Raw genomic sequence first — 21,424 nt, forward strand, 5'->3', positions numbered from 1 at the left:
CCACCCACACACACCCACACCCACAGTTACAGCGGGGCAGTCTTGTTAACTTGGCATCACTGAAACATACTTTATTGTAGAAAACAACAATTTCAGACTTTCATATAAGACAAAAACCAACACAAAATGGGCTTGTGAAATATAAATAAAACGCTTCTTCCTTGGAAAACCCATATAGTCTCACACAGAAACACATTGGTCATCATACATATGGATCATAGGGACTTTCACAAACCTACCAGGAGTTTCTTTGGTAAACCCATGATCACTCTCCATAAAACTTACTTACACTTGTTATGATACAATGTAGAATATCCAATCCACTCTTTCATTTTCTATTGTTCCTTAATTTATTTTGCTGGTTAAATGAAAGCAAATGGCCACTTAGGTCCTTAGACAACACGGGACAAATAAAAATGTGTAAATATAAAATATGAGAGTTTCTATGCAGCATATGGGAGGACTTGTGTTCCTGTGTGTATTTGTGTTCATGTGTAGGTGTGTGCCCATACACTGCAGCATGCATCTGTACATGCTGGTATGTGCATGTATGACAAATCTAACAAATTATGTCATAGTGTGAGCAGTCAGAGGAGTTACAGAGAGAGACTATGGCTTTGACGCAGACTAAAAGATGTGTGATATGTAATAATGTATTGCATAGATCTAGACTTAGCTGAACACCCATCCAACTTTTATCTGTTAGAAATTTCTGACAACGATGAGTTACACAATTTATGCAGAATAAAGTGAATTTCCCCCAAGACATGAATCTGGACTTGTGTGCCAGTTTTTTTCTATTTTTGAAGAAGTCTGTACATTTCATCATGGGCTGGGAGTCCTTTCAGTCCATTCAAATAGCACTTACTTTGGTGTTTTAATGTTGAGTTATTAGAAGCAGAGGTTGCTAACATTTCTGAGCAATAACTGTGGAAATCAATGAACTGAAGCCCATTCTTTGGAAAGTCATACATGCAGCAAGTCCTTCTGAATAGTAAACTGTGTTGTGAAACTGAGGAAACTGTTTTAAAATGCTTTCTGGATGGACTGAAAGGGATATGATGAATCTGACGGGCTTCTTAAAAACTTGAACTGTCCCTTTAAGGTTCAACTGACAGTGAGGAAACTGGTCCCTACTCACTACTGGAGGGCAACTTCACCACAGAGCTAGAGTTCACACAGAGTGCAAAGAAAGACACACGGGGAGGTGAACAGGGAACGATGGTCTTTCAAAGCCATCCATCCAACATCCTGAAGAACATACTATCTGTCACAGCAAAGCTAATACTGTCCAGGGACTTGACATTAACCCAAACAATCTCTGGGCTCAGAGCACAACAGCTTAGGGAAGGAACAGAGTGACTGAAGGGGGGGAGCAAGACATTTGGACCACATATATATGATCTGTCATCTGTAGCAGTGTTCTTTGGTCCTGGGTGGTTCACAAGGAATGGGAGAGGGGGGGGCATGAACAGGAGGAGGCTTTCCCTTTTCATCAGTCAGATTCATTCAGGCCACAAGGTCGCCGCCACTCCTGGCCTCTTTCATGGATCCATTTGTTTGATACTAAAAGCAGAGAAAGAAACAGAAAAAGATGATTATCAGAATTCTAATCTAGTCCTTTAGTTACTTTTGTCAAATACAGAACAAACGTTCATCCTACTTGTCACATAAACCCAAGGCCAGGTCTTATACTTGGTTATGAAACACTTATGCCACTCCATAAAATTACTAAGATGTTTTCGAGAGTCTCCCAGCAGTGTCTGAGCAGCAGTGGTGGAAAAAGTACTCAAATCCTTTACTTAAGTCAGTAAAAGTAGCAATACCATAATGGAAAAATACTTAATTAAAAGTAAATGTTCTGAGTATATAATTATTAGCAGTAAAGTGTACTTAAGTATCAAAAGTAATAGTACTCAGTCTGAAGAATGGTCCCTTTCAGAGTGTTAAATTATTGATGCATTAACCTGTAAGAGCTATTTTAATGTCCATATACTGTTAGCGAGTTTAAACTCTAACAATGCAACATATTTTATGAGCTTATTGTTTTGTATATTGTAAAACCTTATTCTGCAAAGTAACTAGTAACTACAGCTGTCAGATAAATGTAGTGGAGTAAAAAGTGCAATATTTCCCTCTGAAATATAGTGGAGTAAAAGTAGAAAGTCTGACAAAATGGTAATACACAAGTGCCACTCAAAGTGCCAGTACCTCAAAATTGTACTTAAGTACAGTTCTTGAGTAAATGTTCTTAGTTAGGCTACTTTCCACCTCTGCTGAGCAGCAAAAGATTGTTGGGCCACAAAGGTGCTTCTAAAAAAGGTGGCTAAAGGCAGTTTTACCCTTCAGAGAGATTTAGTCAGGTCCTTTAAGACATTTTCATGGGGAACCAGACAAAGAGGAACTCACCCCACTTGTTGCCCACCAACACTGGGCAAGCTGCATGTCGCGTGCTGTAGTCTCCCTCCCCGCTGGGAAACAGATTGTACCAGAACACCGCAGTACCCTGGAATACACACACAACAGGCAGCAGGGATTAGTGGGAACAATTGCTCTCACCTGTCATTATAAAACAGGCTTGGCCCACACTCACTGAGGTCTCAGGCCCAGAATGTAATATCACTGAGTCAGTTTTAATGAGTAAATGAGCAGGTACCTTTTTGGGCCATACTGCTGCCCCAACATCTGGGAATACTGTGGCTCCACCTGCTGCTACATCACTCATCTGCAACACATAGAGAGGTACAGAGAGATCAACATTTACATAACATCTAGGGTGTTCATCATTACCATCAAATTCTTTATTATCATAGAGGTAGTCCTACCAAGCAAAAGTGTGTGAAGCACAGGAGGCATGACCGATAAATGATTAAAATGGTTGCTTAAGGGCCCATTACACTGAAAAACACTTTCCAGCTTGCTGTGAGGTTTGAAGGCATTTGGGTTGTAAATTGGCAAAAAAGAATACTGAAAGTAGGGGGTTGTGATATTTTAAATAAACTTTGCATGACCAAAACCTACGCTTGGTCTTCATGGATTCATAATCGGCTTACAATTGGGTGAAATTTACAGCAAATTTCATTGGCTGCATTTTTGTCCACCTTTCCTAGTCCCAGCAAACGCACCACCCTCCTTTTCTCTGTGAGAGTGTAACCAGTCTGTTGTGACTGCAAGCTAGATACTTTTGAGAAGGTAATGATTTTGCACACTGTAAAAACCGGTAATCAAACATGACAGATAGTCATCGCTGTATCATACCAGGGTGTCAACCTGCACAAAGCCCAAGAGGAAAATTTATGGTGAGCTTGGCTATTTCACTGGCAAGTGTGGGACTGCTCAGTTTACATTCTTATGGAGTGGGCATTTCCACAGGGACAGCTTTCTGAATTTGACACTCAAGTTTGCTAAGTTGACAGCTGATGCCGTTCCTTCAGTCAACTCAAATAAGCAACAAGCTGCAAGAAGTCACCGCTAGATAATGTTATCTTTCATACTAATAATGGCTGTATCCCCTCTCTCATCTCACATCTAACATTGTTTACAGTTTACATGCATGGTCAACCAGTGTGCGATTGGCCATCAACTTGTCAATCAAAGCTGTTATGAATTTAAATGATACACCCAGAGTTACTGTATCAAGGCAGGTGCTAGATGTAATAAAAATGTGGGTCCATGAAACCAGTATTGTTTTGGTGAAAATGAAGGCAAAAATGTTTTTAGTGAATTTATTGCACTTTAAAGGTGATTTGCCAACAGATCAAACTGGATTTAAAGTAACCAACATGGGTCTTTAAGTGTAATTAGAAAGCGTAATGGGAGGGAGCACAACGAAGACTCACATAGAAGAGCCATGTTGCTATCCGGTTCCCAGTGCCCAGCTCTTTAAAGGCATCTGGCTCATCTTTCTGTGGAGAGAAAGGCAATAACAGGTTTAATGTCCTGCCCTATTAACACAACAACCTGCTATAAAAAGTAACTTGTAGGTTGTGAATTACAGAGGTCCTACCCTTCCGAAGTCAAAATGAGGTTCATATTGACCTCCGACACCGTAATTTGCAACCTACAGGAAGCAAAAAGATTGAATACACTGTAAATCTCAGAATTGTACAAATAGAAATAAAAACCACATACCACATAGAAATATCACTCTCTCGCCCAAAGCCATGCACAAATGTGAGCATATACACATGCACTAACAAAATACATTTATGTAAGGACACAATCTTGATTCAATAAGTGACAGAAAACAAAGAAGATGAAATAGACATGTTTGGTGCATGCTATAATTAAACTTATATGGGTTCAACGCCACAACTCTCAACCCATGAACACAAACACAATGTTTACCTGCAGCTCTTCTGCAGTGTCCATCTCCAGTCCGGTGAGATCCTCAATTCTCTGGTTGATCGTTTCAATCAATGGATCTTCATACTCAGTAAGCCAAGCGCTGGAATGCAGGGGAAGAGAGGAATATATGTCAGCGTGATGTGAATATTTGTCCACTAGATGGTAGTAAAGATGTCTTCTGAAACGGACGACGGAGGGCGATATCATGCTGAAAACTTAATGAAAAGCTCAAAAGTGCATTTATGTGTTAAGATCAGATGATAAAGTGTAGAGAAAGAAAAATGAGGGTTAAGGAAAGGAAAAACTAGGAAAATGGCCCAAGATTCAGAATCTCCAATCAGCTCAGGGTACAGAGATTGTCAACTTAAGCATTGAAGTAGCATTGTTATAGTTGTTCTGGCTTTCAAACTGAGTGTGCACTTGCGTCTGTGGAAGTTGCATAGGGAGTTGGCGAAGTCACAAGAGTCTGGTTGACGACTACAGGAGGAACCCCACAAAAAAGTGTTTTCATAGATTTAGCTCTCCTGACACTACCTGCCTTTCATCAAGCTCACACTCGCTGCCACACCCACGGCCAAGAGGGCGGGTCTGATAAAATGAGCTCGACCATGCATGGCAATGAACTCTTTCATGTAATCTATTAAAACATGGCACGACTAGTTCTGCAGGCCACATCATACAATTTAAGCGGCTATTTTTTTCTGGGCTGAGCACTATAAAGCACAGCATCCATATAAAAAACTGTCAAACCACACAGAATAAAATGGCAGACAGTATCTGGGCTACATGGCGTTTCCCGTATGAAGTGAGAGACAAAGACAGCAGTTGTGGCTCAAGTGAAGTTCAATTTTATTGCTACAGGATCAATTCCAAGCATCTGCTCCCAACACACTATCCAATTTAGTGGCTACATTCTTGACTTTTTAGACATCACTCAGCCAATGGGATGACTCCCATCTCCCATTGCCTCATGGGAGTATTTTCTGAGAATTTCTGTGCAACTACTTTGAGGGAGAGGGACAGAGAGAGATGAGTTAACACGATTTATTCTGTGTTTCTGTTGGGGGAGTGTTAGCAATGAATTATATTTTTGAAGGGATTCAGGACTGAATGCGCGCCAACAGTTCTTCTCTCATTTTCTCCCTCATGCGATAATGGCCTGACCGTGTAGCCAGTTCAAAGAGAGTTCAAGCCCTTTTGAGTTCATTTAACCTGCAACACTTTGTCACTACATGTTCACGTATCGTACACAGGATTTTCAGATGCATGCAAGCTGGCACGTACACACACACACACAAACACAGACAGAGCACCACACCCTCACACACATGTAGCACACAAACAGATTAATAACTAAGGACAGTAAAACCAAAGAAACTTGAGGTACTGCTGTGCTGCTATATTTAGAGTGGGATATTTAAGTTCTAGGATATTTAAGATTCTTAATTTCTGCTGATATGGAAGTTGAAGAAGCATAGGGTAGAACCAGAGCAGCTCAGACACAACTAATGATGAGAGAGATACAGATTCATTCCAGAAAAGAGCAATGGGCCAGATAGAGACCCCAAGCTCTGACTCTCAAAAAACCTGGGAAGGCCGTTTGAAGGGAAGAAAACAGAGTCTGTCACAACCGTGCAGTTCCATCAAAATGCCTGAAACATTGGTTTAAACTGGAAGAATAAAAGAAATGTTCAGCCACACACAAAAAAACAACAACAGAGGATGTTTTGCCTTGGTTTAAACTACATGTTTTGGCTCTATTCTGTGTTCTGGCAGAAATCTAATGGAGGCTTATACTGTACAATAATAAAAAGTATTGGTTTTAACCAAATTAAAACATCCTCTAATGTTTGTTTTCCAGGTGTGGCATTTTCATTTTTTTCCATGGTGTTTGCCGGGTGCAGGGCTGAATGTACAGGTGCTCGTGTTTCAGCCAAGGCACAGAGGTGAGGATGGAGAGATGGATGGAGGAGGAGAGGGGAAGGCGTTGCAGCCCCCCCAGTGACCTGTGACCCCTTACCTCTTGGAGACTCTGTACATGGCCGTGGTAAGTTTCCCAGTTAGGGGGTCATGCACCGTGGCTCGCCTTAACTAGCTCCCCGGAGCACAAGGACACAGAGATGGAGGGAAGGAAGACAAAAAACAGAAGGAAAGAAGGAGGACGGAACGTGAAACACACAACAAGAGGACGAGTGGAAAAAACGGTGGAAGTAAAGTCAGAGAGGAGGAAAGAGGGAGAGAAAAGAAAGGCAGATCTGGTCACTAGTGGTCAATGTTATTCTCAAGGAGGGCCAAGGGAGAGCCGAGGCAATGAACGAAACCAAAGTTCCATATTAAAATATGAGCACAACATTTTTGTCTTCTTAACCATTCACCTCTAAGGAATTGAAGACTCTGATACACCCCTGGTTGGCCAAAAGCAACTATGTTAATATCAACTAGTAGAAAAAGTAACACCTTTTCTCCCTCGTCTCTCTTCTTGTGTTACCTTTCTGCAGCAGAGTAGCGACTCCTGAGCCAAAACTTATCCATAAACAGATGTGCTGATTAAGTTCCCCTTCAGCTTGATCAAAATCCTCACACAACAGCAGTGCAATGCTGGAAAACTTTGATTTCTTGTGCTCCCAAGCACTAAATCTCAATTTGATCGAAGATTGCATTCTTCTAACTTCAGCTGCAAAAATGCCACAAAAGTACAAACAAATAACTGTATTATATAAAGAATAGATCATAATAATTTTGATTTTGTGTTTCTGCTCAGGAGTCTTTAAGCTATGGCAAGGAGGGAGAAGCAGAGGGAGGGATGGACAGGAATACAGAGGAGGAATGGGGTGAGACTGAGGGAAAAAAGGAGAAGAGAGTCCCACTCTCTTCCTCTCCTCTCCTCTCCTCCGTCTCCCCTCTCCTCTTTCCACGGTGGCTCCTGGCTGTGCCTTACCTCTTGCTGATCCGGTATGAGGCGGTCTCCAGCACACCAGTGATGGGGTTGGAGATGGTGGCCCTGCGCAGCTGTGAAGCCAGGGACATGTTTTACACCCTCTCACACACACACACAAACACACATAGATGTGTGTATGTGTGTGTGTGGCTCACCCACTCACTCAGCCTAACCAGCAGCATCACCTCAACCAGCCTTACAACTCTGACCTCCCACCCCCCTCGATACACTCAACAAATAATACCACATAATGGGAAAAAGTGAAAAAGCAGGAAAGATTATTATTATTTATAGCCTCATTCATAACTTATCTCAAAATTGAATTTGACCAATTTTCCTCCTAAGTGACAGTAAAATTTATATTGCCATGTGACCTGTCTAGTAATCATAGGTCAGTATTCCCTTCGTAGCTTTATATATACAGTATATGTCATAGAGCAGAGGTGTGACCAAGTCAACTTTGCTCGAGTCCCAAGTCAGTGTCTTGAGGCACAAGTCTCAAGTCAAGTCTCAAGTCTAAATGTAGAACACCAAGTCAAGTCCAAGTCAATTTACACAAACACAAGATCTTTTCTCAAGACTTTAGAAACCTTTTCAAGTCATCAAAGTACAAGTCAAAGTCAAGTTCCAAGTCACCAGAACCCAAGTCAAGTCAAGTCTCAAGTCTTCTCTTCATGCATCAAGTCAAGTCTCAAGCAATTACAATTGTGACTTGAGTCTGAACTGAGTCCACGTCATGTGACTTGAGTCCCCAGCTCTGTCATATAGCTTCATGGGAGGAGTGTAAATTGTCTCTTTTCTTCTTGGATGCAGCACCAAGATTAACACACACACAACAAACACAGAATGACTTACTCTAGGCTTGGCCAGCTGCTTGACCTTCTCGATTTCACTGTGGGAGATGATGTCAATGTAGCGGACAATGTAGGGCCGGTCCCACTCGTCCTCCTGTTTGACCGGAGCCAACAGGTACTTGGGGTGGTGATTGTTGTCAAAGTAACGGCAGAACAGCCGGCTCTGCCTGCGTGGAGTCTGCACGGATCGAGAGGAAAGAAAAAGAAATACAGAGAGGGAAGGCGCTCAAAGTGAGGTATCTTGTGCGAGTGTGCAGTTGTGTTTCCGTGTATCTGAATGTGTTCCTTACCATTTTGATGCCTTCCCCTCGACAAAGCATCTCGTACTTCTTCCTCTCTGGGACGGGCTCCTTGAAGCTCTTCGTTTTAGGCTTCTTTTCACTTGTTTCTCTTTTCCCTCGCTCCTTCTCTTCTTGAGGCTCAGCCTCTTCTGCCTTCTTCTGCTTCTCCAGCTGGAACTCAAAGTACTTCAGGTTGCCCTTGGCGCGCTGGTGCTCTGGGTCTGAAATGGGAGGGAGTGAGAACACCAGAAATAATAGTGGTGATTACAAATGGTGATTACAGCAATCTGACCTCAGGATATCACATCACCCAAGAAGAGATAATGCTAAAGCGTCTATCACATCACCCCTTATCCAGATCACAACACTAAGATGTTTTTGGAGTCAGATATGGGTCGGAGAGTTCCACGACTGGCAGGATGTTGGCTGATATTCAGCTGTCTAGCGAATTGCTCACATGGATGGATTCCCTTCTGATTAGCATTAAATCAATAATTGTCTTTATAACCTACAAAAGTCCACCTGTGGTATTAAACACATTCCTTACAATACCTTCTTCTGTCTCATGGCTTCTTACTATAATTCTTATATTCTCTCTGCTACACCCTCTACAATTGTATCTCCTTCCCAGATCCCTGTAATGCCAAAAGGGAAGCACGCTGCCATGCTGTCCACTACATCATATGCCAGATCTCTAGAAACTTGTTTCTAATAGGCCCTTTCTTAGACCAAGTTCTACTCAGATCCATGCAATGCCCTGTGAAGGTGAACCTGCTCTGCCCTACGCCACATCCACAAATAACCAATTGCAATCTGATTTAAATCATGCCAGTGTATATGTGACAGAGGTTCAGCTCCCTGTAACATGGCTCCTTAGAAAATATAGATCTATTTTGGCCTTATTTTAAGATTGATTATAAAATTATAAAATTGATTGAACTGAAATGAACCTATTATGACATTCACTCACACCAATTATGTTTTTGTGAAATGGTACAAGCCTGGTATTTGTCTGCAGGTGAGTATATATATAGTGTATATATACAGTATATATATATATATATACTGTATATTTATAGTGTCACACTACAACTGAAAAACACTGTCCCACTTAGAGTTTTCAAGCAAAACAAAGAACCTATGAATGAAGGGTTAAAGTCCACTTCATGTTCACATAAAAGATTTATGTTTTTCAAATTTAGTTTTAATTTGTCAGTTTACTTCACTTGAATTCCCACCAAGTGGTCTCTCTTTGAATGTCAACCACGTCCACTATAATAATTTAAAATTAAAAAAATCTTGGTTCTCATAGTTCACATAGAAAAGCAAGGCAAACTATGAATGTCCCACTTCTGAACCCACTATGTGTTGTATTAATATGTTCATTGCAGGTGTAGTAGAGGTAAGTCGAGGGTTTAGGATTGAACAGAAACATTGATGTCACCTGCTCTAAAAAGTGTGTGTATACTCACTAGTAGAGGTATGGATGTTGCTGCCATGGTAACTGTCCTTACATGGTTTATATTATGTCTATCTGGCTGGGAAAAGTTGGCCTCTGTTTCACCTCTGTTTAGTATTCAATTCAAACTTGTCTCCTGTTGCTTTCTACTTCCCATATGAAATCCAACTATCCCACACTCCTGAAATCCAAACATTTTTTTTTTTTATCTTGGTTATGTCTTCATTTTATCTTTTGCATGTGTGTTTTCGCTATTTCGGTGTTTAACAGTCTTATCTAATTAAACTCCAAGAAAGTTTATAGTTAAAGTTTATAGTTTGTAAAGTTTTATAGTTAGTTTGTAAAGTTTTATAGTTAGTTTGTAGTTTTATAGTTTATAGTTTAATTCTAAAGTTTATAGTTTATACATTTTATATTTTTGGTTCTAATGTATTGTATATGAACTGGAAAAAAAATTGATTTGAAAGGTCTTCCCATTTCTAAACTACTTAAGGTGCACTTGAAGACACTTGAACAGAAAAATAAGCCTCCCTGTATTCTTAAATATTGGAAACATAATTCAAATTCCTTCTTTGCTCAGGTCCTTGTAGTGTGGAGGGGCTCACCCAGTGCAAGCAGCTTCTTGGTGAACTCCAGCGCTCGATCTATCTCCCCCTGCTGGTAGATGGCGTAGCTGAGGTAGTCCAGCACCGTCACCTTATCTATGGAGGACTCTTCTCCCTGATCCAGCTGCCTCAGCGCCTGGGCCATCCACAGCTCTGTGTGGTAGTAGTCCACCTCCGAGTACGCTATCTTCCCCAGCTCGTAACAGTCCTCCACGGTCATGGGGCTCTTGAATGTCACTCCTAGTATGCAGAGGATACAGGAGAATAGAACAGAACAGAACAGAACAGAACAGAACAGAACAGAACAGAATAGAACAGAACAGAACAGAACAGAACAGAACAGAACAGAACAGAACAGAATAGAACAGAACAGAACAGAACAGAACAGAAAAATCTATTAACCAGCAGAGAAATTCTAATCTAAGTTGTGTGTCAAAGAATCTGAAACTCAATGCAATGAAGTTAGGGGTGCCGCTGCACAGATGTGCACTGTCTCCTCCCTTCAGTCCTGAAATTTTTCTGTTGTCAAAAATATTCCCTTTGTAATGTAAATAACAGACATACTGCTGCTATCTCACGAAAAACCTTGCAATTCCAATTTTAGTTTTTCAATTATTTATATGTAACTGAAAGCACACATGGTCAACTATGCAACGAGCGACTTTCATGGCAGTGAATCCCATTAAACATGTCCAAGAAGCAGTGTTTCATTTCAAAGGCTGTCAATGTAAAATTTAGTCTGTTATTGTCTTGCTTCCTGAAAAAAATACTTTTTGGAGATATTAATTTTCTATCATGCAGAGGTGATATGCAGTGATTTCAGGTCCTCACCTGGCAGGTCTCCGGTGGAGATGGTGTTGGCATCCAGTCTATAAGTATCCTGTAACCGGAGGAGAGCCTTGGCTGCCCCCGTCTGGTCCTCATCTGTGGGGAAGTGCTGTCTCTGGATGGTCAGGTTGGAAATGAATCCTGAGAGAGAGACAGGCAGGACAGGACAGATAAAGACGTGGTAGAGGATGACTGAGAATGATTAATATGGGATACATAACAGCAAGACTAGTAGGCAGTCAATACTATCTACTCTTAGCGGTCAATGAGACTGCTTGGAGTGACTTCAATCTTGAGTGAGGAAACTATAAAGAGCCAAGGACATAACTGGACTATTGCACACATGGGTGAATTATTATATGACTAATTAGGGGGGGACACTAGCCTAGATGTTAGAGAAGCGGACTTGTGACTGTAATGTTGCAGGTTCGCAGGACCGGCTGAGAAAATATGTGTGGGGAAAATGAGTAATGCTCTCTCCTCCCTCAACAACTACTATGGAGGTGTGTGTCCTTGAGCAGCTCCGCCGCAGTTAGGGTTTCATCCTTAACTGCAGCAGTGGAGCTGCTCAGCGGCAAACAGTAGAAGACTGTGGTTGTACCAGGCAGCTCCCAGGTGGGAATATGTAGAATGATATGAATGTGCAGCAGAGCATTACTTGAAAAGAGCATGCGTACTCAGATAACTTTCCCTGGATGAGTAAAGTTTAAAAAAAGTGACATCTTTTCTATTGCATTAAGCATTTGCTGCAGCCTGCCAAATTGTAAGTGCAAAATTGGCATGGCTTGCACACAATAGTGTCCGTCTGTTCCACTGATGAATCAGTTCTAAGATCAATCAGTCCCATGAAAGGACGTTTTGGACCAGACCTGAGTCAAACAGTATTGGAGAATCCTCTTTGTGTTTGATTTCATCTCCTTAGAGTACAAAATCATCCGGACAATTCTGATAGTGTCAGGCAAGTTGTCAGTCACAGAAATGTTTACTAAATTGACTACTTTCATGTGAATGTCTAAACTGTGTGGCACTAACTGTAGTGTCCTATGTGGCAAACCCAACCCATGTGATCCTCCCAGCCTATTGAACCAAATGCTAAGAACTGCTATTTGCCCCAGGTCTGCTTTGGACTGGATCCTTACCGTCAGTGGTGTCCCTGAGCACGAGGCTCTCCAGGTCCCCCCACTCTGTGTTTAGCCTCTTCATCAGCTTGAAGGCATTGACAGGATGCCCCAGGAAGCCCTCGGGGTCCTGCGTGGCTGTGGCTGTCAGCGAGTCCATCTTATCAGCCCACCTAACACAAGGGAGGGGATACAGAGTTAGTTACAGTGCTCAGTTACAGTGAATCCATGAGCAATCAGTAGATATAGCTAAGGGAATAGAGGAAATTGTGAGTAGTGTCTGTGTGTAGTGTATGCTTGTGTACATGTATTTGTGTGTCTGTGTGACTTTGTGTCCAGACACTCACTGTTTGACCTGCTCCAGCTTGCTCTCCTCTGCTCTGATGTAGTCCTTTAAAGAGGTGACTAGGTCCTTTTCTGTGTACAGTAGATCTGTCATCTGGCCTGAGAAACAATACATTATTGGTACTGCAATCGTACAGGACTTGAGCCTTATATAATAGGACCTGAGCTTCCGTAGGTGTGGTAAAAATTGAAAAATAGGAAAAAGAAGAATAAATGGGGTCAACATAAACCAGATAATTTATTGCATGAGCAAACTACGTTTCTAGATGGTCTTACCTATGGAAGTGAAGAAGTCGTTGTGGGCTGACAGAGACTGCAGGAGGCAGCTCAGCAACAGGAAACACCAACACTGTAGCTCCATCCTGAAGAAAAAAAAAGAGAGAGTTAGTTGTTGGTGCACACTCCCTGATGCATCACAACAGACTTGAATACTGAACACATAACACATAATGTCATCAAAGTGTTTCTGTTAATCTCAGAATTCAGTTCATGAAACCTGCATTCACAATACAACTATGCTGTTTTACTGTTGCCTCTGTCCCTCACTGGAAATGGGAAAGGCCAGTCAGTCAATATGTACTTCTCAGTCTGCCAATCTGTTAAGCTGAGGAGAGATGTCTCTCTCCTTGCTGCTTTGGTCAGTTCAAGGCAAGTTGAAATATACAGTGATTTAGTGGTGCTTAAAGGCTTAAAGATGGCCCATTCTACTGAGACGGTGCTCCTTGCTGTCACTGAAGCACTCCACTGCTAGAGTCACTTCTTTCTTTTCAATCATCATCCTCCTACACCTTGCTGCCTTTGACACGTTCCAGCACCAGACTTCTCATGGTTTTCTTCCCACCCGTCGGACCGCGCTTATCAGTTACTGTGGAAATGAAGTCTTATCTTCACGGTGCACTCTCTTCACTTAGTGCTGAGTCCCTCCTCTTCTCTCTCCACACTAGAAAACTTGGCCCGAGCATCACATCTTCTCAACTTCTCCTATCACTGCTACGCCAGTGACACTCAACTGTAGTTTTTTCTGATATCCAGATTGAGGCACGCATCTCTGCCTGCCTCACTTACATCTCCAGCTGGATGTCAGTCCCCCACATCAAACTCAATGTTGACAAGACCACGGTGACTCTTACCCACAGTGTGTGTAACTCTAGACAACTGACTGAGGCTCACATTGTAGCCACAACTTGGTCCTGCAGATTTGCGCTCTTAAACATCCGCCGAATCTGACCTTTCCTCACCAGGGACTAAGCCAAGATCATTGTTCAAGCTTTAGTCATCTCCTGTCTGGACAACTGCTGCTCCTTTCTAGCCGGCCTCACAAAACACTCCAGCCCCTCCAACTCACCCAGAATGCCACAGCCCGCCTCGTCCTTAACCTCGCCAAATTCTCCCATGTTGTTCCCTTCCAACTCTGCCTCCAGTGGCTGCTCGTATTCAATGCTTGCGTACAACACTGTGAAGTGATTTGCTAATTGTTCTATTTCTTTTCCTAGCACTCACTCTTACATGTTCAATAGTCACAGGAATGGACACTAAGGACACTAAGGCCCTGACATTTGCACTTAATTTTGGTTGCGTGCAATTTTGGTTTATTTAGGAATTGAAGCTTATTCTATCAATGTACCCAATGTAATTCACTCGGCATAAGAGCGCCAGCTAAAAGCCTAAAATGGAAATGTAAAGCCACTGTAAGGCAGCAAAAGACCAAAAAGGTGTGTATACATGTGTGTATGAGAAACAGACACAGAGAAACAGAGTGAGAGAGAGAGAAAGAGAGAGAGAGAGAGAGAGAGAGAGAGAGAGAGAGAGATGGACTGTCATAAGAGACAACTGAAGATCATTTTAAGTATGAAACAGTGTCAGAGATTGATTCAGATTCAGAAAAAGCAAAAATTAGAGTAGGTAATAGTGGCCTACAACTGGGAAAAATGGCCTAACTTGGAGGATCTCCGTAATCCTTTTAGAACCACAACCTCCCACCCACCACACAAGGCCAAATATAACTCTGTGGCTGCTGCCACTGTGTCCGGTCTGCGTCTGGAGCTGGCACAGCATCATTGCTGCAAGGCGTCTGGCCTCTGAGGAGTGCCACTGTGATCTTCTTCTCTACCCATACAGAGAGAGAGATGAAGAGAGAAAGAGACAAACTGACAGGAAGAGATATGCAAATTTATGCACATGGCAAAGTGCCCATGTTTGTGTACACATGTACAGGATATGTATGCGTGTGTATTTGGGCAGTAGCAGGGGACTTGTGCGGACAAACACAGCTGCTTTCGTTGCCCCAGGGAAGAAAGGATGAGGATTTGGAATTGATGAGGGGTAGAAAAGGGAACATAGAGGCCAGGAAATGGGAGGGTTGGGGCAGAAGAAGGTTCATTAACGGATATAAATTACCTTTGCACCCCAAATACACAGCCCTATTAGTCGAGAAACTTGAAAATGATGATTAGATACTAGTCACGCTTCATCACAAACGCTTATGTATCCGCAGTAAGCCAAAGTTTAACTCAATTACAACTGCAGCAGCACTATTTTACAGTGTGACGATATATTGTACCACATGACTTTCCCCTGTATTTTGCCAACAGCTGAGGCTTAAGAAAATAGTTGAACTTTTGTGCCACGCATTGTGATGAAACCCATGCGCTTCCAATAGAAACAACAAAGGAAGTATCCTTGGAGGAAGGTGGAGGAAAAATTGATTCTAGCAGTGTCAGAATTTTCCAAATTAAACAACACAGGTCTGAAGCAGTGTACTGACCTTGGAAGAAAAGCTCTCTCCTGGAAGCAGCATTTGGACATACCAGGTGTGTTAAAAATGCAGTGGAGATGAGCTATCTATGACCATTGGATGTTATATTTTGGATATTATGTATACAACACTAGCAAGATAATGAGCAAGGAATGGATGTTCTCCCTGTTTCTTGAAAACTCTGCCTAACCCTTTTTATCACACAACCCCAGTCTAGTCAAGAGTTGCAGCGTACCGAGCGGTGAGCAACCAGCCGGAAAGCTGTCTTATCAGCAAACAGCATCAGAGTTATTCAAAATGTACGAATATGAACTCAGCAAACAGGCTACACAGCAAACAGCTGAGCTTAGTGCAAAGTTACAAATGCATCATAGTGAACGTGGACCTGCCGATTTCACTACTATCAACTTCATGAACTGTGTGGTTGGTTTAGGTAAAGACAGACAGAGTAGGTGGCAAATTGCAGCAAGGGTAAGTAGACCTCAAACTGAAAATCTACTCTAGCATAGAATTTGCATGTGTTATTACTGTAATCTGTCTAAGATTTGTGAACATGAGCAAGACTCTCCCAAAGCTAAAGACAAGACAGGCAAGATGCTCTTGATGATGTCATTAACAGACAAATCATCAAGCTGCTCCAGCGACTTTGAATCAGACACCAAATTTGTGGACAGAGTGACAGCACCAAGGGTGATTTTAAGGAAATAAAGATAGATTTTCTGGTTTGTAACTGTTAGCACTGCAGTGACATAAAGCTCATTTGGCGGTAAAAGTTCAAATAAACATTCTGGGAATCCGTAATGCCAGCCTCTAATTTAGTGGCAAGCAAAGCACCTCCAGGTTTTGTCTCGTGATGACATCACGCCTTGGTTCTGTGGTTTCTAGCTTTTGAAATGAGCTGCTCATGTTCAAAAATACTGAATGAACCATTTCTCTAAAGCACAGACTTTGATAGAGAGAAGAGAGTACTCTGAGGACACAAATACAGATTTAATCTCTGCAATCTTTCTAGACTGTATCATAACGGAATATGGTATGTGGTAGTGTGATATCTGATTTAACTTGAGGTATAAAATACAGACAGGGGAGTGAATAAACACTAGTGGTGCCAGGTATTAAGTATGACTAATAACAGTATCATTGTAAAGGCCTATTACATGCATGCATGCACACCCACAGGTACCCACATGCACGCAGGCATACACACACACACACACACACAAACCTAGTGGCAATGCAAAGGTCATGCATGAATGTGTGTCTAAGCAGCCACTGGCACATTCGTCTTACTGCCTCTTGCTGCACGCAGTCTACAGGCTCAGGCAGGTCCTCACTTTGCCACGAGGCCAAACTTTTAATGAAAATAAAAGAAATAACTTCACATGGGATTTCTATTTGGGTCACCAGCAGGGAAGACGTGAGAAGAAGAAGTGCTGTCAGAACACAACCGTTCTGTTCACATTAAACTGAATTCAATTATATTCAATTCAAACTGAAATATATTTTGAGAAATGGCAGTCACATTACAGTGCAAGACTATTATGCCTATTAGTTTTAGCTCTTTCCATAATCTGTAATGCCATTCAGTCCAAAATGCCATATATATGATATTGACACTTGGATTGGCATTATAATTGCATTGTAACATATAATTACTGTCATGACAGGGTGACAGCTACAGTGTCATTATGGCAGTTTAATGTCAAGATTAGAGCCATATGTTTGGGAGTTACCAATGAGATGTATGTATCACACTCATAAAAGTGAGTGAGGGTGTGTGCACACACATACTTGCATAGTTGCATGTGATATATAAACACTCCATAACACCCCCTGATTGCCCTTAAAACATATTTAACCTGCCAGACACTCACACTGACACTTTGTTTAGACTAGTTATAGAAAATGTTCTACAAAATTTGCCTAAAACTTCTTTTCCCTGACCTTTTCCAGTTCTGAGACAATTGGGCTGCGATCTGTTTGGGCATGTAGACAGAGAGACTCTTCCAATGTCTTTTTACCTCATAGTCTTGTGTTAATTTGACACAGTGCTCCCATTAGCAGCTGTCATCTTGAGAACACAGCCATATCACCGGTGTTGCTTTAACCACCAAGAGACGACTTTAAGTCAATGAATGTTAAGTGAGTTTTATTCTAAAAGCAGATATCCACAATTGAAGGAAAAATCCATCCCCAGATACTCTTACGCTGGTAGATATCATCAGTTTGTGATGTTCAATGTATTCCAGGAGTTATTCTGTGATCAAGTGTTATAATTTACTTGTTGGTGCACCCACCCCTCAACTTGGGGTTTTATGTAGATGGAGAGAGCACTAGCGTTCTGTCGCTATTGAAATAGCAGAGCAAGAGTTTTTCCAGGTGAGAAAAGGCGAGATTCGTGCCCCTTACTCAAAATGCAACATGTACTTGTGGCTGCATTGCATTCTGGTCTATTGCGGCTGGCTACCGTCGGTGGAGAAATTGGTCTCTCTGCCTCTTCTACGATGAATTTCTCCCTGAATGGTTGATGAACGCTGGTGCAAAATGGCGAGTCATAAATGAAGTCCTCGCTCTTAGATTCTGAGGGACTGCCACCAAAATCTGACATTTACCATTGATGTTTTAGATAGTTGAAAACAATTTCTGCCATCAAACTCCATTGTAGCTGCACTGTAAAAATCTTGAGGTGGCATTGCCTCGTCTACATTTGGCCAGTTATCCACAATAACACACTAATACAGTAAAACTGCACCACAAAACGACAAAATGGGTCACATTGTCAAGCTCTGTGTTTTTTTTAGTGTGGATTTTTCCTTTAAAGGAAAATTGATGCCTATTTTACAAAATGATTGCTGGTATGAAAGTAACTTGCATTATGATTTATGGTATTATGAAAGTTAGGAGTCACCATAACACATTTCTTTACAAAATAGTTCTATTTTGAAGATAGAACCATCTGTAGCTTTTAAATATTGACTGATGAATTTAAGGGGGCATCGTTTTTTTCAAAAATGGATGTAGCTACTATAGCATTTTGGAAAGAACCTGTTCAACTCTCTGCACCACTCGTACTCTGTCATCAAATACATGGGAGCTTGTAATGTAGCAGAGGTTTGGGGTTTAGTCTGCAGCACCACTGAGTCCTGCCGTAACCCTAAATCTGCCACCCACAAGGATCCTCAATCTATTTTAAGAGAGACTAATCTTCCAAGATTTTATATGTTGAGAACTCTCCTAAACAGTGATGCAATGTTTACTAATGTTTACTAGTATTTGATGACCACAGATAGCAATCACTGCATGGCTTAGGAACTGACACTGAAATGTTGTATAGGAAACCCATTCAAGAGCCCGTGGGGAAAATCATTATCACTGAAATACAGCAAATTGTTTTCATCATTTCATAATTGCATTTTTTTTTTTTTTAACAAACTTGGCCATGTGACATACAATCGTGCATATATAATTATTTTTTACATCCTAACTGCTATTGATTAACTTTCATTAACAAGTCTGACTGTTCTCCATAGTCTTTGATAAGCAGTTTAGCTGGTCATTGACTAAAAGTCTAATTCATTATGGTTTGATTTGCCCAGTGATGCAGTGGTAAATAAAAAGGGGAGTCAAATTTAATGTCATCAGGTGGCAAACAAGCATTAACTACTATTACTATTAATTACTATTAATTAATTAAGCTATAATAATCATATATTTTAGAAGGATATCCATACAAATTTCACAGCAAAAGTTCCAATGGGAATATTATTACTATTATGTATGAAAAGGTCACTCTAAACCAACTCACTACTGAGTACCACGCACACACTATAAATCCCTATAGGAATATTATAGTGATTTTTTATTAGGGAAGACCAACTAGGCTACTTATTAGTGAATTAATTCTGACAGCTTTACTGCAAATAGCCTCTAAACTTTGATGAACAAAAGTAAGACAGCTCTCCCTAGTCTTTTGCCGTACATTTTAACTGTGATAGCCTTTCTTAAAAAATATCTCTTCCAAGTGACTGAGAGTGAAAGTTCCAGAGTCAGGCAGAGGATGTGGATGGATAAGACTGCCACGTCTTCGCCCCTCCCCGCCGGGGAAACTCATGGGAAGACTGCAGCAGTTCATGGAGTCTGAATGGCTTTACCTGCAGCCGACCCGGCACTAACCCCTGGAATTACACTGGCAGCAGGGGGGCTTTTCATTTCTGGACGGCAGCCCGTGTTACTCACTTTCTACCAGCTTGTTTAGAGTGAGCCTCGTAGTAATTACTGCAACAGCAATCACTTTAAAAATAGTCTACAATGAATATCGGCACCTCAAATAACAGTAGAGGCTCACTAGAGAGTCTAATAGGCTATTTGACTATCAATTTGGACTATTACAAACTATTATCAAATAACAATAGGCCTACTCTTATATGCCGTAAAATGAATGAATGCAATGTCCAAGCAAAGCCAATAGAGAAGCTATTATTATGAGAGACGAGCAGCATCCCACGCTGCACTGGAATGTCACAGTTTAACGTGGGAAACCTAAAACGCTGCAGGCTGTCTTTAGTTTCTTATTAGTTGTGTTAATCTCGGTGTTTTCCACTTTTACTCGTTGCATTATCTTCAGTAGACTCCCTATTTGTCTTATTCCAATATCTATCCCATTCTGCGGCTGCTGCAACGACCCACTTTCTTCACGGAGATCATTCAAGTTCCATCTAAACTAATACAGCCACTAGTAGAGCTTGACTGAAACTTGCAGTGTGCGAGACAAGTTTTGCAATATTGAATGGCTGTTGCCGAAACATCAAATGAAGACGAGAAAGTAAGACGAGAAAGACAGAACTTCTCAGAATAACATGATAACCAGTAGGAAAGTCGACATGCTTTTATCAGGATTCAGGATTCAATATTTACCGAAACGAGAGCATCTTGATGCCGAAATGTACAGCCTATCCCCGCCGGTCGGGTCTCAGTCGCTTCTAAACTCTCGGTCCTAAACTGACTCGGTACCGACTAAAACGCGGTGTCCCTCTCGTCCTGTCCCCGGTGCTTCGGTGTACTGCTCGCCATCTGGTGGTTTGGGCTGGTTTTCTAAAATCCAGGGTCTGAATGCTACGTGCAGAGTCTCACACATCCACACATCCGCTGCTAGATACTTTTTGGGGCTGGCGCTCGTAAATTGCAAGGGGAGGTGTCTAGTGACCCGTGTTGAGTCAGCCATGCATGCTTATTTTTGGTTTTAAAGTTGGGATTTGGCTCTTTTATTGCTTGTACCTAACGTTACAGTTCAGTGCCACGTATTGTAAATGTGCTCCTTTTTTTTCTGGGTTGGATTGAAATCTCTGGGCTGAAATCACTTCTTTATTTTTCTTTTTTCTTTTAATAAAGCAGTGGCCGGGCACATAGGTTAAATATAGGCTATCCCAATATAAGACTATTTGATGTGTAGTTTTGAAAGGTCTAACTTGGCCAAACAACCTCACTTTCACCTCCTGTCATCATCTTATCCCTCCACATTCCAGAAACTTCCCTCCGCCTCCCAACCAAAAAGTGACTGGAGGGAGGGAATTCCTGCTGCATGCTGGTGAGTTGAACAGGGTGGAGCTTGTGTGTGTGTGTGTGTGTGTGTGTGTGTGTGTGTCAGACACAAAAGTAGAAGTACCAAACTGTTTAGAGGATTGCAGTGATTCTTAAACAGTTGCCTGTTGTAAATCTGAGCCAGCTATAGTGGCATGTCCTGTGTAAACACTGGATACATGCAAGCCTCCATGCAGTTTGGAAATACTCTTCTACATAAATACTGTTAAACATGATACATGGATCAGAATATCATGGTCTCATGGAATAAAAATGAAGCAGCAAATCTTTTATGTTATAAAACTTAAATACACTTT

At 41.5% G+C, this 21,424-nt stretch overlaps 1 protein-coding gene across 2 annotated transcripts; it reads right to left on the bottom strand.

Annotated features, from left to right (window-relative positions):
• Positions 1-55: 55 nt before the first annotated feature.
• On the bottom strand, positions 56-20,588 carry LOC139914747 (prolyl 4-hydroxylase subunit alpha-1-like). 2 transcript variants are annotated; one of them, XM_071903134.2, is made up of 15 exons: positions 20,445-20,588; positions 13,052-13,137; positions 12,778-12,874; positions 12,452-12,603; positions 11,316-11,453; positions 10,485-10,724; positions 8,430-8,641; positions 8,141-8,317; positions 6,368-6,438; positions 4,348-4,447; positions 4,007-4,060; positions 3,840-3,905; positions 2,657-2,725; positions 2,410-2,506; positions 56-1,566 (listed from the first exon to the last, which is right to left on the bottom strand). In XM_071903134.2, the coding sequence occupies exons 1-15, from the start codon at positions 20,456-20,458 to the stop codon at positions 1,496-1,498; spliced, it is 1,644 nt and encodes a 547-aa protein (XP_071759235.1). In that variant the 5' UTR covers positions 20,459-20,588; the 3' UTR covers positions 56-1,495. The 2 variants fall into 2 exon arrangements, with proteins under 2 accessions (XP_071759235.1, XP_071759234.1); XM_071903133.2 differs by lacking the exon at positions 6,368-6,438 and adding an exon at positions 7,286-7,356.
• Between the last annotated feature and the right edge of the window lie 836 nt (positions 20,589-21,424).

Source organism: Centroberyx gerrardi, chromosome 15 (genome assembly GCF_048128805.1).
Source record: "Centroberyx gerrardi isolate f3 chromosome 15, fCenGer3.hap1.cur.20231027, whole genome shotgun sequence".
NCBI classification, from domain to species: domain Eukaryota; kingdom Metazoa; phylum Chordata; class Actinopteri; order Beryciformes; family Berycidae; genus Centroberyx; species Centroberyx gerrardi.